General features: G+C 39.3%; 1 protein-coding gene across 2 annotated transcripts in view; it reads right to left on the bottom strand.

Moving 5' to 3' along the window:
• Window positions 1-877: 877 nt before the first annotated feature.
• The window catches only part of TECR (trans-2,3-enoyl-CoA reductase), a 50,405-nt gene continuing 34,730 nt past the window's right edge, over window positions 878-16,552 (bottom strand). For both annotated transcript variants that reach the window (XM_070937414.1, XM_070937412.1), the window contains 7 exons: window positions 15,340-15,445; window positions 15,101-15,173; window positions 12,733-12,776; window positions 11,420-11,477; window positions 10,855-10,943; window positions 6,210-6,255; window positions 878-3,497 (listed from right to left, as the gene is read on the bottom strand). In XM_070937414.1, coding sequence (XP_070793515.1) covers window positions 3,370-3,497; window positions 6,210-6,255; window positions 10,855-10,943; window positions 11,420-11,477; window positions 12,733-12,776; window positions 15,101-15,173; window positions 15,340-15,445 — 544 coding nt within the window. In that variant the 3' untranslated portion in view covers window positions 878-3,369. The remainder of the gene's footprint in view (window positions 3,498-6,209; window positions 6,256-10,854; window positions 10,944-11,419; window positions 11,478-12,732; window positions 12,777-15,100; window positions 15,174-15,339; window positions 15,446-16,552) is intronic.

The raw sequence follows: 16,552 nt of genomic DNA, 5'->3' as shown, positions 1-16,552 counted from the left end.
TTCTTGTGTAATAGGTCCAAGCTGCATTTCTCATCTTTTGTAAACAATCACAATCGTGTTTCTGCCAATTTGCTGTTTGATGAACTGTGTGATTTTTCAAAGGGAGAAGTCATGTGGGATGAGTTTTCTTTCAAGTGAGTTTCTCATGTACGGTATATTTGAAGAATTCTTTTTTCTATCCTGTCCTTCAACTGGGTAGGCTTCTGGGAATGAGGAATACTATTCTATCCAATTTTACTTGTGTTTAATTCTGAAGGTTAAAGCTCATCTATAGCTGAGTAAAACATGAGATGCAATCATCCATAATACTTGAGCACCCAAGTGTTTTGCTGGGCACTGTTGGCAGGTGATCATGAGATAATACAAAGCCTTAGGTTCAAAATATTTCTTTGGAAATACAGTTCATTAGTAATAAGTTTTTCATTCAATGTATTTATATTTATAGTCAGTCCTACCTGATGTGTCATTTTTCACGCAAAAGAGTAATATTGAGTAATATTTTGTGGCCTATGATTCCTCTGTTCATCCTACTACCTGGTCTATACATCGAAGTGAGTGAATCTGAACTGGGGAGCCCAATTCTGTGGTCAACCTACAGGTGAAATTTGTAAGGTAAGTCGTACAGGACTCTCAAATCCTAACTTTAAATTTTCCTAGCCAGTAGGTAGTCGCATTCTCCTTATGCAACTATAATCTATTAGGAATCCAATGTTTGTATAAGACTATATAGTTTCTGGTCCATTTAATTTCAAATGAAATATCAAATATAACAAGAGGTGTCCATTCTTACCTGTAGTCTTCCCCAATGTGTGGGAAAAAAAGTCCTTCAATGTATAATTCCATGCTTTAAAAAAAAAAACAGTCTGAGACTGTCCGGTGGCTGGATTATTTTTTATTGGTTAGTTTAAATAAAGTTCCACATGAAATGGATTATAGCAAAAAGTCAGTGGCTCATTTAACAGCAGCCTTGGAGCCTAGGTTTCAGATATCACTGTTCACTGTTCACATCTTAAAACTATGACAAACATTCATCTTGACTGTAAACATATTTGTTTAGAATCAAGTTCCACTTGATTCAAGTTCAAATGGGGCGTCCTCCAAATTAAATATACAAGTAGTCCTCATTTACTAGCCACTCACTCAGCAACCATTTGAAGTTGGAATGGGGCTGAACAAGTGGAATTCATGACCCATCCTTGAAGTTCTGGCCTTCACGGTACTCCAGGGTCATGCGATCATGATTCGGGGACTTGTCAACTGCTTGTATTACCGCCATTGCAGCATCCTGTTGTCAGATTATTGCCATTTACAATTTTCCCTACTGGCTTCCCAAAATCAAAATCAATGGGGAAGCCAGCAAGGAAAGTTGCATGTTACTCTAGTAAGTCCCCCAGCCTTCTTGCCGCACTGTGTATCCCACAACCTTCTTATGCTCAATTTGTTGCCCCAGCCACTCCTCCCCACAAGCCTCTTCCAAATCACAGCCTGCACCAACCCTCCCAGCTGCCCGTCCTCATCCTTACATAAAATTCCTACCACTTCCCACTTAAAAACCTGAATATCTTGAGGTAATGACAGTAAGTGGGATTGCCAGGATTGCTGTCGTTAAGCGGTGTGGCCACCTGGTGTTACCACATTGTTTAGCAATGGCAATCCCACTCCCAGTTGCCATCATAAGCCAAAGACTACTTGTATGCAGTACCACAACCTTGGTAACAATGACAAACAGAAAAATAAACAACCTCCTCAAAAAGAAAGTCCAAACCTAAGAGGCTTCAGTTCTGTAACATTGAATATTTTTATAGAAGGAATAGTAGGCATTTCCTTATCTCTTAAATGCTAGAAATAGTTAGAAATTTCAAAGCAGGAATCCCCCCCCCCCAATTTCTCAGTGCACTTGTAAACATATACAAATTGAGTAAGTCACACAAATGATGTAATTTGTAACATTTACCTAATACCGATACCTATACCTACATTGGTATAATGGAAAACTGGAAGAAACACCTTTTATCATCTGATCCATTAAATCAAAGTTTCACTTGTATATCTCCATAACTGCCCTGTCCACTCATCTTTCAGTGGGCCTGTGTTACAGAAAGTTACACAATTATTGCTAGTTAGGCACAAGACTATTTGCTAGATCTTTATTTCAAGAATCTCTTAACTACAGAAGGCCTACTCTACAATCACACAAAATTGAGTCACTTCAGGCATACATTTCTACTTGGAAGATAATGTTCACCGCTCATAAGATTCTACTAGGTAGGAAAAGGAAAAGCATTTATGTGGACGACAAGTGGCCAATTTGTATGGTGGACAGGACTGAAACAACCTATGTAACACCAAAGCTACTACTAGACCATAACTAATTTATTTCCTTTGCTTCAGAGCAGGGAATCTGCCATGTCATAATTTATCTTATAACTGGGATGATTAAATAATGTGTTCTGCCCTTATGAAATTATTTGTAATGTTGACCCATTTTCAATTTTGGTTTCAAGCACAAATGCCTACTAGTTGAACAAGGGTTAAAAAGGGACATGATCATCCTATAAAAGAGATGAAGTTAGTATTGTCACTGATCTTAGTCAGTTTATTTCCCTCCAGAAAAAAAATTATTACAATTTTTTTAGTACCAAGCATCATTCCATAATAAAAAAAAATAGCAATAATTTTCTACTAGGAGAATGCCCACAACTGAATTAATAGGCTGTGCTGTGCTTTGAATGCAAATGCAAATGCAAATGCAAAAAAGTATATCATACCACACAGGGCCATGATGACTGCATCAGTCTGCAACTCCTTAAAGCAGCCATGCCTTTTCCTGGGTCTTTCCATTCCAGGAAAGACCCATTTGGTTTAGGAATGGCACCATGCTTTCCAAGGCACTTTTATGTTTTCATATCCAAAGTGCTGCACAAACGCAGTGGACAACTTTTCTAAAATTATTAATAAAGACTAGAGTTAAGATTGCTATTCTATGACCTCACTTTTGGCCAAAGTCCAGCTGTCTAGGCTCCATTTATGGTACCTACTCTTACAAATATAAAGCCTAGCAGCTGCTCAACTTTCCCCCCCTGTAAAACTGGATTGTTCCCTCTGTTCTTGTTGCAGTGTTTGGCTTCATGGTAATTGTAGGGAAGTGTTATTCTAAATTAAATGTGGTTTTGGAATAGGGACAAAGGACAAAGATGACGGAGGAAAGGGCAATTAACTTTAAAAAGGAAGGAATTTCAACATCACCACCCCTCAAAACACATTGTGGACAGTGAAAAAAAACCCCGTTTTAGACTCCAATAACAGCTGCTCAAGAAGATAAAAAATGAAGCTACCAGCCCAGTTTGATATATTAGTGCAGAAGGAGGCTTAGAGCAGAAAAGGGACGATAGGTGAACGTAGGGGTGGGTAATCTCGGAACTCCTTCAGGTAACTTCGGTGTTTTCCCTTTGCCCAAATGGTCATTTGAATAAATCCAACCAAGGAAAACAGAGCCACTGTTGACAAACAAAAAAGTGTGTAACGTTAATAGGTATTCAGAAAAGCATCCTCCCTCTTGGCAGAAAAAAGAATAAAACATTTAACATTGACTCCTTTTCCAAATGTATTACAGGTAGTCCTTGATTTACAACAGTTCCTTTAGTGACCGTTCAGTTACAATGGCACTGAAAAAAGTGACTTATGATCGTTTTTCACACTTATGACCATTGCAGTATCTCATGGTCACATGATCAAAATTCAGACATTTGGCAACTAGCTCATATTTATGAAGGTTGCAGTGTCCTGGGGTCATGTGATCACTTTCTGCAACTTTATCACAAGCAAAGTCAATGGGGAAGCCAGATTCACTTAACTATGGTGGTACTAACTTAACACCTGCAGTGATTCACTTAACTGGGGCAAGAAAGGTCGTAAAATAGGACAAAATAATTTAACTGTCCCCCTGAACAACAGAAATGTGGGCTCAATTGTGGTCGTAAGTCAAGGACTACCTGTACATCTTTTAAGGAATAGACTGCAGAAATAGAAAATACTACCAAGGATCTTATATTACATTGGATACTTGTCTTGGGGAATACTATCTAATTTTGCACATTGTTTAATATACACTGCTCAAAAAAATAAAGGGAACACTTAAACAACACAATGCAACTCCAAGTCAATCACACTTCTGTGAAATCAAACTGTTCACTTAGGTAGCAACACTGATTGACAATCACATGCACATGCTGTTGTGCAAATGGAATAAACAGGTAGAAAGCATAGGCAGTTAGCAAGACATCCCCAATAAAGGAGTGGTTCTGCAGGGGGTGACCACAGACCACTTCTCAGTTCCTATGCTTTCTGGCTGATGGTTTGGTCACTTTTGAATGCTGGCAGTGCTGTCACTCTAGTGGTAGCATGAGACGGAGTCTACAGCCCAAACAAGTGGCTCAGGTAGTGCAGCTCATCCAGGAGGCACATCAATGCGAGCTGTGGCAAGGTTTGCTGTGTCTGTCAGCGTAGTGTCCAGAGCATGGAGGCGCTACCAGGAGACATTTACTCTAGTAAATGGCATTTACTCTAGTGCTGACAGCCAGTACATCAGGAGACATGGAGGAGGCCGTAGGAGGGCAACAACCCAGCATCAGGACCGCTACCTCCGCCTTTGTGCAAGGAGGGACAGGAGGAGCACTGCCAGAGCCCTGCAAAATGACCTCCAGCAGGCCACAAATGTGCATGTGGCTGCTCAAACGGTCAGAAACAGACTCCATGAGGGTGGTATGAGAGTCCGATGTCCACAGGTGGGGGTTGTGCGTACAGCCCAACACAGTGCAGGATGTTTGGCATTTGCCAGAAAACAAGATTGGCAACTTTGCCACTGGCGTCCTATGCTCTTCACAGATGAAAGCAGGTTCACACTGAGCACATGTGACAGAAGTGACAGGGTCTGGAGACTCCATGGAGAACGTTCTGCCTGCAACATCCTCCAGCATGACCGGTTTGGCAGTGGGTCAGTAATGGTGTGGGGTGGCATTTCTTTGGGGGGCCACACAGCCCTCCATGTGCTCGCCAGAGGTAGCCTGACTGCCATTAGGTACCCAGATGAGATCCTCAGACCCCTCGTGAGACCATATGCTGGTGCGGTTGGCCCTGTGTTCCTCCTAATGCACGACAATGCTAGACCTCATGTGGTTGGAGTGTGTCAGCAGTTCCTGCAAGACGAAGGCATTGATGCTATGGACTGGCCCGCCTGTTCCCCAGACCTGAATCCAATTGAGCACATCTGGGACATAATGTCTCGCTCCATCCACCAACGCCACATTGCACCACAAACTGTCCAGGAGTTGGGAGATGCTTTAGTCCAGGTGTGGGAGGAGATCCCTCAGGAGACGATCCGCCACCTCATCAGGAGCATGCCCAGGCGTTGTAGGGAGGTCATACAGGCACGTGGAAGCCACACACACTACAGAGCCTCATTTTGACTTATTTTAAGGACATTACATCAAAGTTGGATCAGCCTGTAGTGTTTTTTTCCACTTTAATTTTGAGTGTAACTCCAAATCCAGACCTCCATGGGTTGATAAATTTGATTTCCATTGATAATTGTTGTGTGATTTTGTTGTCAGTACATTCAACTATGTAATGAACAAAGTATTTACTACGAATATTTCATTCATTCAGATCTAGGATGTCTTATTTTTGTGTTCCCTTTATTTTTTTGAGCAGTGTAGATACTCAGAACTAAAGCATCCCTAACAAATGAAAAATAAGATATTGTAAAATTGGAGGCAGCCCTCAGGATTGCTATCCCAGGAAGGGGCAGCATCCATCATTATTTCCTACACTACATAATGAATGAGAACATCTTCAACTTCTATGTGCCTTGGTAAAAGAAAGTAAAGGCAATGAAGAGACCAAACGGAAGAGTGCATAGCTGCTGGCATCCCTTTTAGTAAAGGGATGAAGCTTACTGTAAGACAGAAGCTGTAATTTACTGAGCTCTTGTAATCTTATGCTGGTACTTTCTTCGCTGAAAGGGGCAAGATATTTCTCCTGTTTTAAATTCATAGACCCTAATATACTTGGCAATAAAGAACAGTTCTAATAGAAAAATTGGGAAGGGACAGAAAGAATAAAAATACATAACCGTATTTCATAAACATTGCTTAATAAAATTCTTATTAAAAGTGACTCCAGCAAAGATCTAACGTATTACTAGGACTTACCTGGAAGGCACTGAGTCATTATGGCAAAGCCAATCCAAGACCCTACCTGGAAAAGAAAGCATCAAGACTACATCAAGGAAAATATTAAGACTTTCTAGGCTTGAGCATTGCATTCTTCAAGTACAGTAAACATACAGCACAGTCCTACTTTGAAGGATAAAGACCCAACTCATGCATAAATCCCGAATGTGTTTCTGTACTTGCACTGAAAACTTTCCCATAAACTTTCTAGCCCATCTACAGGGCAGATTAGTGTGTAAGTAGAAGGAAGTACCTATCATACTCTCAATTCAAAAGGCAAGTAGTAATGTTCACATGAGTACAACCATCAGTGTCAAAACAGGCCTGAGGATTTTGTAGTACACATTCTACACTCTTAGGTCAAGCATTGGTACTATTCTTAGCACCCATGAAACCAAAGTGTTTCACTCTGCAAAACCAGAGTGAGAAAAATGTAGAAGAAATGGGAGTTTGCCAGAGGAGTTTAACAGGAAGTTCCAAGGTCATTGTTAATATATGAACTTAGTTTTGAATATTATTTTATAGTTATTGTTTTGAGATTATTGTAAGGCACCTTGAGTGTGCTAATTTAGTGGGATATGTTATATATGTTATCTAAATAAATTCAGCATCTAAGTAAACAATATGAGAACAAAACAATGCACACACAAACAATACAAATAAAATATACACCTTGACTGATGGAACCTTAAAAAATGAAAATGAATTGACTGCTGTAGTAATCTATAATGCTTGTGACATGATGGTACTGTATTCCTGTTTGAAGATCAAAGAAAAAGGCAGAGACAAGAACAGTCATGTAGTTGGTGACCGACTATTGTGAGAAATTGAAATTGAAACAAATGTGTGCCAACCAAACACGGTGACTTGTGAAGTGTGATGAATGCCATATGTACAGTAAAAGTGTGTTGAGTGAACAGAGATGCGTGACAGAATAACTTCCAATCACTGTCAAGTCAATTGTCCGTTATCTCTTCCTAATACATGTGAGCACAGATGGTACTGTTAGAAACAAATCCTAATGAAAATCAAATAAAAATGCTCAAGACCTTGGGGCCATGATAGTCTTCTCATTCATGCTGATAGGAGAGATTTGCTTTCAAAGACCATGGCTGAATTGTCTGGGTGACTGACAGTTGATGTGATATAGACTGTATCACAAGGGCTGCTAAAATACATATGGTTGAAACAAAGCAAAATTCATCAGTACAGATTTAAACTGAATCCTATGGGTGTTAGAAATGAAAACCTAAGCTAAAAAAGTACATACTGTAGAGAGTACAAAATATCAATGTAATTTATTTTCTTCCATCCAATTGTGTCCTGTTCTCAGATACCTGGACTCCTGGACAAGCGTCTCCAGTTTTCTTGGCAATGTTTTTAAGAAATGTTTGGCCACTGCCTCTTTTCTAGGGCTGAGAGAAAGTGATCACCCACTGGCTTTGTGCCAAGGCAGGGCTAAAACTCACAATCTCTCAGTTTCTAGCTTGATGCTTTTAACTATGACATCAAACTGGAATAATAAATCAGATTCACACCAGAAACAATGCCTCATAGCTTTCAGTACCTATGCGCTAATGCCTAGAAGTGTAGAAAATGAATCATGTGAGCCATAGTACTAGAAGGAAAATGTGATTAAATAAATATAGCACAGACTCTGGCATCAGTCACATATTAGACTATAGAAACTAAAGGGACTGTTCAAAATCAAAAACAACAAAGAGGAAAGAGACACTGGAGAACAAAATCAGCTTTTCAATGAAAATGGCAAAAAGCCAACAATTACTCAGCTCCTATTTTGTCTCTATTTTTCCAAGAAAAAGGATTATGTGTATTCCACTGGTAAATGGAGAAAGAGGACTGAAGCTTGAGGCTGACAAATATATTGTCAGCCAATATCTATTCATTTCAAATGAGTACACCTTTCATATTTCCTAAAATGCAACGTATTTGGATGTGAAAAATGTTGCTGATGGACAGGCTGAACTCTGAGAAATTATAGAGAACAGATGGTATATGACTCAATGAGCTCAGATGTGTTCCTATTTCAGGAATGGGGAAAGGATCCAGGGGATTACACACTAGTCTAATAGGTGGAAAGATTTGAGAGCTGATCTTAAAGACATTAATCCAAAAATATATTGCAAAAAAGGTAATAATTAAAATAATTAAAAGACACTAGCATGAATTTGGTAAGAACAAGTTTCATCACACTAACATTATCTCATTCTCTTAGCCAATATGGGAATGCTATAGATTTAATGTATCTTGACTTCAGCAAAGTCTTTCGCAGAGTATCCCATGACATTCTGATTAACAAGATAGTTAAGTGTGAATGGGATGACATGACAAGTGGATACACAGCTTCTGAAAAAACAACTTCAAAGAACCATTTACTTTGAACCAGAATGATACATTTAATGGGGTCCAAAATGGGTTCTTTACTCTTCTATTTTTTAAAATTACTTGGGTAACTTAATAAATTTCAAACCATCTTGATAGGTTGCAGAAATGAATAGTGTCTGCTCATAAATGAGTATGAAGTGAGTGCAAAATGGACAAAATCAATTTTTGTTGCTGTTGTTAGTTGCAAAGTCGTGTCCGACCCATTGTGACCCCATGGACAATGTTCCTCCAGGCCTTCCTGTTCTCTACCATCCTCTGGAGTCCATTTAAACTCACGCCGACTGCTTCAGTGACTCCATCCAGCCACCTCATTCTCTGTCGTCCCTTTCTTCTTTTGCCCTCAATCTTTCCCAGCATTAGGTTCTTCTCCAGTGAGTCAATTTTAAATAAAATCAATTTAATTTTAATTTAATTTATTTTAATAAAATCAATTTTATGGCCCATCAAAGAAATATAGTTTGAGATGATGAGAGATAATTGTTCTACTTTACTTAGTTGGACCCCACTATATCTAATTTATAAAATACAGAATCATAAGGAAGGAAGGGTATCCCTGGAGGTCTTCTAGCCCAAACTCCTTCCCAAGGACAAATGATTGTCCAATCTTTTCTTGAATATTCCAGTATTCAATTCTGGGAGGCAAACTGTTCCATTGATTCTCACTGTCAGGAAATTCCTCCTTATTGTCAGGTTGGATTTCCCTCTGATAAACTTTCATCCTTTGCTTCTTTTCCTGCCCTCAGGTACTATGGGGAATAAATTAACACCCTCTTTCCACTGATAGCCCTTCAAGACTGTTACCATGTCACCCTAAGCCATCTCTTTGTTAGGCTAAACATACCAAGCTCCCTTAGCTGTTCTTTATATGATTTAGCTTCCCGCTTATCATCTGTTGCTCTTCTCTGTACTCTTTCTGGGGCCTCAGTATTTTTTGTGTGTCCTGGTGATTAGAACTGGACATTGTATTCCAAATGTGGCCTCACTAGTGCAGTAGGGAGTGGTACTATCTCTTCCCACAATCTTGATGCAATCCCTCTGTTGATGCAACCTACGACAACGTTGACTTTTTTGGCAACTGCAGCACACTGCTGGTTCATACTTAAATGGTGATCCACCAGGATACCTAGATCCCTCTCACAGTTAATACTGTTGAGCCTGTTACTGTCTATCCTGTACCTGTGCACTTGGTCACTGTGCAAGACCTTGCTTTTCTCATCACTTTGATCATCCAATCAACATCTTGTTGGATGGAGCCCACTGTTCAAGTCTGTCAAGATCTTGAATCTTGAACATATCTTCCAAAGTGTTAACAATTCCCCTCCAACTTGATGTTATCTGCAAATTTGATGAGTCCCTTATTAATTAAATTTATTTGCTGCCCATATTATATCCAACAACTCTGGGCAACTGAAGATGATTTATGAAGGTGTTGAAAAGCACTGGGCAAAGATAGAACCTTGCATACTTCCCTCCACATAGATGTATTTCAATTGAGGACCACACACTGAGTGTGGCTGGTCAGCAAACTCCAAATCCATCTGGTGATGGTGCTGTCCATCCCACGTTGTTCTATATTACCAAGAAGTAGGCTCTGTCTACTGTATCAAATGTCTTACTTAAGTTGATTCTGGGTGCTACACCTCACAAAGCATTCAGAGAAACTATAACAGGTTCAAAGAAATGTAAGAAGCATGATCAAGGGACTAAAACAAAGTTATAAGGATTTGAAGTAATTGAGAATTTTTAACTTTGAGAGAAGAAAAGTTTACTATCATATCTCCCCTCAAATATCTGAAGGATTATCATATACAAGATCACAACCTACTCTCTATCATTCTAGGATGCAAAATAATGATTTTAAATTACAAGAATGAATGAATATTCTCATTGATTTTTTTTAAAAGGGCTATTCTGAAAGAGTAAGTCAGTAGTGGAACCAATTGCTGAGAGAAGAAATAAGGTCCACTTTGCTGGATGATTCAAGATGAAACTAGATTTCCATCTGTCATGAAATTTCAATTTAAGTCAAGGGTGGAGAAAGCTTCTGAGCCAACAAGAATTAATCATTCAATTAAAAGACAGATAAAAGTAATGATTTTTCAGACTATTTGCCTAGATACTGTCACTATACCTATATGTTTCCTGTGAAGCAGAATTCATTAATAAAATACAGATGTAAGCATCCAGAATTTGTTCCAAAGCTAAAACACAGCCATACCTCATAAGTATAATTGGGACAAGAGACCAGCAAGAAAAGCCATGTAAATGGGTTCCTTGTAGGGAATGGGATCTTCCTGGCCTTTGAACCTGGAAGAAATCATAAGAATGTTTATTGAGACAAAGAACCAATTTGCATGCAATAAAAAAAAAGTATCACCTAACAACACACACAAGAGTTACAGTAAAGCATTACTTATAAAAGTCTTCCTTTTCTTTATCAAAGGTGACAAAAAGAAGGATCTGTATACTTCACAGTTAGAAAAAGGGATACATACCAAAGATTCTAACATGGTTCTAGCCCATAACAAAATATTTTTTCATTTTGCCTGATGTAGCTTCAGCTCACCTCCCAAAAACTGCAGAACTCTTCCTTTCTTCCTACCCAAACCTGACAGAGCACTCTCGTCTTTTCCTTGTTTGGCTTTCAGAGGTCAGGTGATTGATTACCTCTGGGCACCTAAGGCTGGCTTGTTATTTAAAGGGTCAGCTGTTCCCACTACAGAGCAGGGGGTGTTTTTAATACAGACATCTGCACTTCCATTTGGCCTTTTCTCTGTACTCACCAGCTGGGCGAAGATTTCGCAGAGCAATATGAATAGAAAAGTTTCCCAGCTGACAGAACTGCAAAAGGAAACAAAACCAGTGTTAGCAGGGAAGGGGCAAGAATGGGTTTTTGTAATGCTTACTATCACCACTAGAAGCCAGATAGTGGCACAGAAACCTCCCAGAGCTCACTCCGTCTGTGATTCAATTAATTTTGTAGAAATGTTAGGAATTTGCTTGGAGGAAAAGATAAAACTTTTAATGTGCCAATACAACAAGGGACTTTTATCACTCATGTCTTCTAGTCCCTTGTTCTTATCAGTCCAAAACAATTTAACAGCTCTGGCACTATCAAGATGTTCTACAATTGTGCATAAGTAAGTTCTGGCTCTAAAACAAGAAACTCAGGACCCAGTATTTTCCAGTACCATAACTAAATAAACTTTTAAAAAACATTGTTGCCTTTTTTCTTTCTCCTGCCTTATTTTCCCCTTTTGTAGTTTCACTTGATTTTTTTTTTTAAATTTGATTTATATGCCGCCCTTCTCCGGAGACTCAGGGCGGCTTACAATGCGTTAAGCAATAGCCTTCATACTTTTGTATATTTATACAAAGTCAGCTTATTGCCCCCACAAACTGGGTCCTCAATTTACCTATCTTAGAAAGGATGGAAGGCTGAGTCAACCTTGAGCCTGGTGAGATTCGAACTTACAATAATTGCAGATTTTCTTTGGTGCAGGTGTCTTCTCATTGTTTATAATGCATCATATACATACAATCAACAAATAAGATTGCACAGCATGAATACAGCATTTTTCTGCAATTCTTGGAAGCAATTTTTTTCCTGAGATCACAGAACTGCCTAGTGCAGGAATCAGATCAGTCCAAGAAAAAAAGGCTGCCTTCAAAACTTGCAGTAAAGTACTATATTCACATTTCTGCATGTTAAAGCATCTTTCTTGAACTGAATTTGTACCAGATGCACGATTCATTCCCAAACTAGACTGCTTCATGGTCTTTCCATGCACCAAGAAAGAGAGGTATATTTCTATATTTTTACTATACATAGTTTTAGTTCCATTCTCCCAGATTTCTTCCCATTGCTACAAAAGGCAACTGATCTTTCTCTTATTTGAGGGAACTACTATGGTTTGTAAAAAAATACAATATTATTTTATCAATCTGCATAAAACAATTTTTTGATTTTTAACACTTGACTTTGCATGGGGAAACTTCCCACCTTAGATCTGTCTAAAACATCTGCCTATTTTCTATTACATATACACCATTTTTCAAGTAAAGGGCTATTCTTCAAAAATCTACAAATTATTACCAGGAATATGATAAGCGCCAATTTCACTTGTTCATGTCCATATGCTGGGAAAAAAAAACAGAAAAAGAAACAAAAACACTATTAGAGTAACTACAAAAACTGGAGAACCTAGAACCGTGATGGCGAACCTGTGGCACGCGTAGCCATATTGGTGGGCACGCAAGCTCAGCTCCGCAGGCCTTCTGGGCCCACCAGAAGTAGGGAAACAGGCTGTTTCGTGCCTCCGGAGGGCCTCAGGGGGTGGTGGGGAAGGCCCGTTTTTTGCTGTCCCCAGCCTCGAGCCTTTCTAGGAGTCTGGGGAGGGCAAAAATGGCCTCCCCCTGGAGGCCCTCCGGAGGCCAGAAATGGCCCGTTTGCTAACTTCCGGTGGGACTGGAAGGCCCGTTTGTTGCTGTCCCCAGTCTCCAGAGCCTTTCTAGGACTCTGGGGAGGGAGAAAACAGCCTTTCCCACCCCCCCGGAGGCCCTCTGGAGGCCTAAAATGGCCCGTTTGCCAACTTCCGCACCGGAAGTTGGCAAATTGGCCATTTCTGGTCTCCGAGGGGGTGGGGAAGGCCGTTTTCACCCTCCCCAGACTCCTAGAAAGGCTTTGGAGCCTGATGAGAGACAAAAACGGGCCTACCAGGCCATTGCGTGCCAGAAGTGGCGGGAGCATGTGGGGGGGTGTCACGCGCACATGCACGGGATACATAGAATTATGGATGTGGGCACACGCGCGCACACACACACACGGCCACCTCCTGGCACGCGATGGCGAAAAGGTTAGCCATCACTGACCTAGAACATTTCTAGAAGAAAAAAGATTATCCAATGACAGATCGCAAGATTTTCCAACTGAATGAAGGAGAATCTCATGACAGCAACTATACAGTTATATGTGTGCTAGCATATTAATACTCATAAGGAAGGGGAAAAACAAGGATAAACTAGAGGCCTTTAGTTAATCCCTTCAGAGTTTTCTTTTTCCTTTCACCATTCACTAAGTAATTATATGATAAATCAAACCAACAAATGAAACAAAGAAATTGATTCACCTAGACATTTTTGAAGATGTCAAAAAGCATGTTGCCAGGTTAATGCATGAAATGTTGTAAACATGGATTTTCATAAAGCCTTTGGCTACCAAAGGCTCATAATAAGATGTACAGATGTATGTTTTTTCTTCGTTTCTCATTACATTGGAACCTTTAATCCTTCAATGTAAGGAGATTTAGGACCCGAAGAGGGAAACAATTTTTCATACACAACTGTGTTAAAAAGAATGTTTACTACTTATTACTTTATTTAAAATATAAAAATAGCACATTTAAAAGTATAAGAGCTACAATATGAACTACACAAATGAAACAAGAATATGTATAAAAATAACTTCAAATATGAAATAACTTTTGATATGAAATATCTTGATCGGGTAGCATATATGTTTTAATTAAGATTTGAAATAATTTGCACCAAACTATATCCTGTGTTCTCTGCACAGAGTTTTATATGGCACTTACAGTATGCTGCCTTTCCCCCCATGCTTTTCATCTTCATAACTTGTGAGATTTGTATAGCTGACTTATAACAAACAGACCCAAAATAATGACTTTAATGTCCAAGAGAATATTTTAATGAGATCTCTTTAGACCTACACTGAAACTTGAACTGTTTAAAAAGGAGTCAGGTCCAGAGCAGTAACTCATAAAGAAAGCATCTCTAAGGGAAAGTATGTCAGCTGTAATTCTAAAACGGAGAATGACTGAGGCTACCCTTGTGATAGAAGCCAATTTAAAGAAAATAAAGTTAGAGAAATTAGATTACATGAAATTACTTGATCTGAGGAATCCTCAGGTGGAAAGATAGGGAAAAAATTATAGACCTGTCCCTGAACTAAAGAATCCACTTAGGTATTTTTCCATTCAAGAAATTATTTGAGGCACTAGGAACTTGCTTTTTGATCTCCTGGAAATCTTGCTCTACTACTTCAAAAAATATTTACTGTTGCTTCTGATCTGAAGAATTTTACCAGTCATTAGTTATATGTTTTTAAGCTAGTATTTTAAATTGAAGGGCCTTTAGAAATAAAAAAAAGAAAGCTGGAATTCTGCTAAATTATGTATTTATTTCATTTCTCAAGGCAAGAAATCTGTACAGCTCCATTATGTTCACCATTATGTAAGTCTATTAGCACTCATTCAGTGAGAAGCATATTAACTAGGCAGAATCTATTCTAAGGCAAGCCCATTCTGAGATTCCCCACCCCCCACCCCCATCCCAGGACACACGTCTGGTTAATTACAAGAAACATTAACTTCATTTAATATTCAGCTTCTTAGAAATTAAATGGACTTCTTTAATCAACTGATTTTATTCTTTTCTTAGCTTACCAGGTGGTGTATACAACGGGTGATTGATGTAATATGCCATCCAGGCTGCAAAGCCCCAATAGTAAGTGCAATTCTGAGGAAAGAATTAAAACTATCACATTAAAGATGTAATAGATTAGTAGCAGTATATATAAAGAAGGACTTGCCGACTGTCTCAGTTTCATTGCTCCATAAAGAGACCCAGCAGAAAAGGAGGGCAGTTTTTAGTCTATAGCTATGTTCCTTGAAAATGTCATTACCTTGAAGATGTTACGTAAAGGCATTGTTCCATGGGAGAATCTGTGGACAAAAAGGGTCTCGAGGAGGCGCTTGACATAATGGAAAGAGTGACAAATGCAAGCCAGGCTAGAAAGGAAAAGAAAGGAAAACAGAGATGGCTGACAATAGAATCACAACCTTACAAAAAAAAAATACAGATACTATTCTACTGTATTTGATTATTCTCAGCCAAAGGATAAGGTATATCCATGTTTCCAATGTTAATCTATTTATTATTTAAATTTATATGACCACCGATCTCAAATTTCTGACTCTAAGTGGCTAACAGCAGTTAAAAGCACTACTATTGTATAACTATTGTTATATAATAACAATACACTATAATATAGTGTATATACTATTGTATAACAATAAAAAAAAATACTTACATTATTTTTTAAAAATAATCAGCAGTTGAGGTAAAAATGTAAATAACCAATCAACAAACAAACCAGCACAAGCACTGCATAAGCTTTGGAACAAATCCTGCTTCTCAATGGTGACCCAACCATGACTTTAAGACAGGCTGGACAATTAATTTTTCCAAGGGGTCACATGAGAAACTGGGACTGTTGTGGGGGGCTGCCGTCGACTCCCGCCATTGCTGCCCTGCCACCTGTCACTGCCCTACCCCCACCCCCACCACTGCCCCACTCCCACCACCTTGTTTCCATTGCTGCTGTCCCACCTGATGCCACTGCTGCGTGCTGGACCGGGACTGCCCGCGGGCCATGAAATGCCCAGGTCTGCTTTTAGACCTTACATAAAGCTAGCTGGGTTGGGGCAAATCTAATCTCTGGGGGATGATGTTCTAAAGGGGCAGAAGAGGTCCTCTTCCTGGGCCCTATCAAATGAGATTCCCTAGTGGACAGGATCTGTAACATTTTTCTCCTGCTGGATATGATGGGATGGATATATATAATTGGAGAGAGATGACCTCTCAAATACTTGCCTTATGCTGTGAAGGTTTTTATTGTTTTGGCCATGTCATAGTAACAATGGGAACTCACTGGGAAAGGCAATTTTCAAGTAACTGAACTGGAGAAGCCAAGAGAGACAGGGAGGGTGGCAGTAGAGGCCTTCAAGGGTGATGGTGAATCTCATCCTAACCATGGTTCCTCATTAATTACAGAAAAATAAAACTCTTTTAGGGTAGGAGGCATTCCACCCATGGAAGAGGAAAGAAAGTTTAAG

The sequence above is a fragment of the Pituophis catenifer genome, unplaced genomic scaffold (assembly GCF_029215685.1).
Source record: "Pituophis catenifer annectens isolate HBS135680 unplaced genomic scaffold, rPitCat1.0.hap2 SCAF_2, whole genome shotgun sequence".
Classification (NCBI taxonomy): domain Eukaryota; kingdom Metazoa; phylum Chordata; class Lepidosauria; order Squamata; family Colubridae; genus Pituophis; species Pituophis catenifer.
Note: the sequence above shows the minus strand (reverse complement) of the source record. Positions and strands in the feature narration are given on the sequence as shown.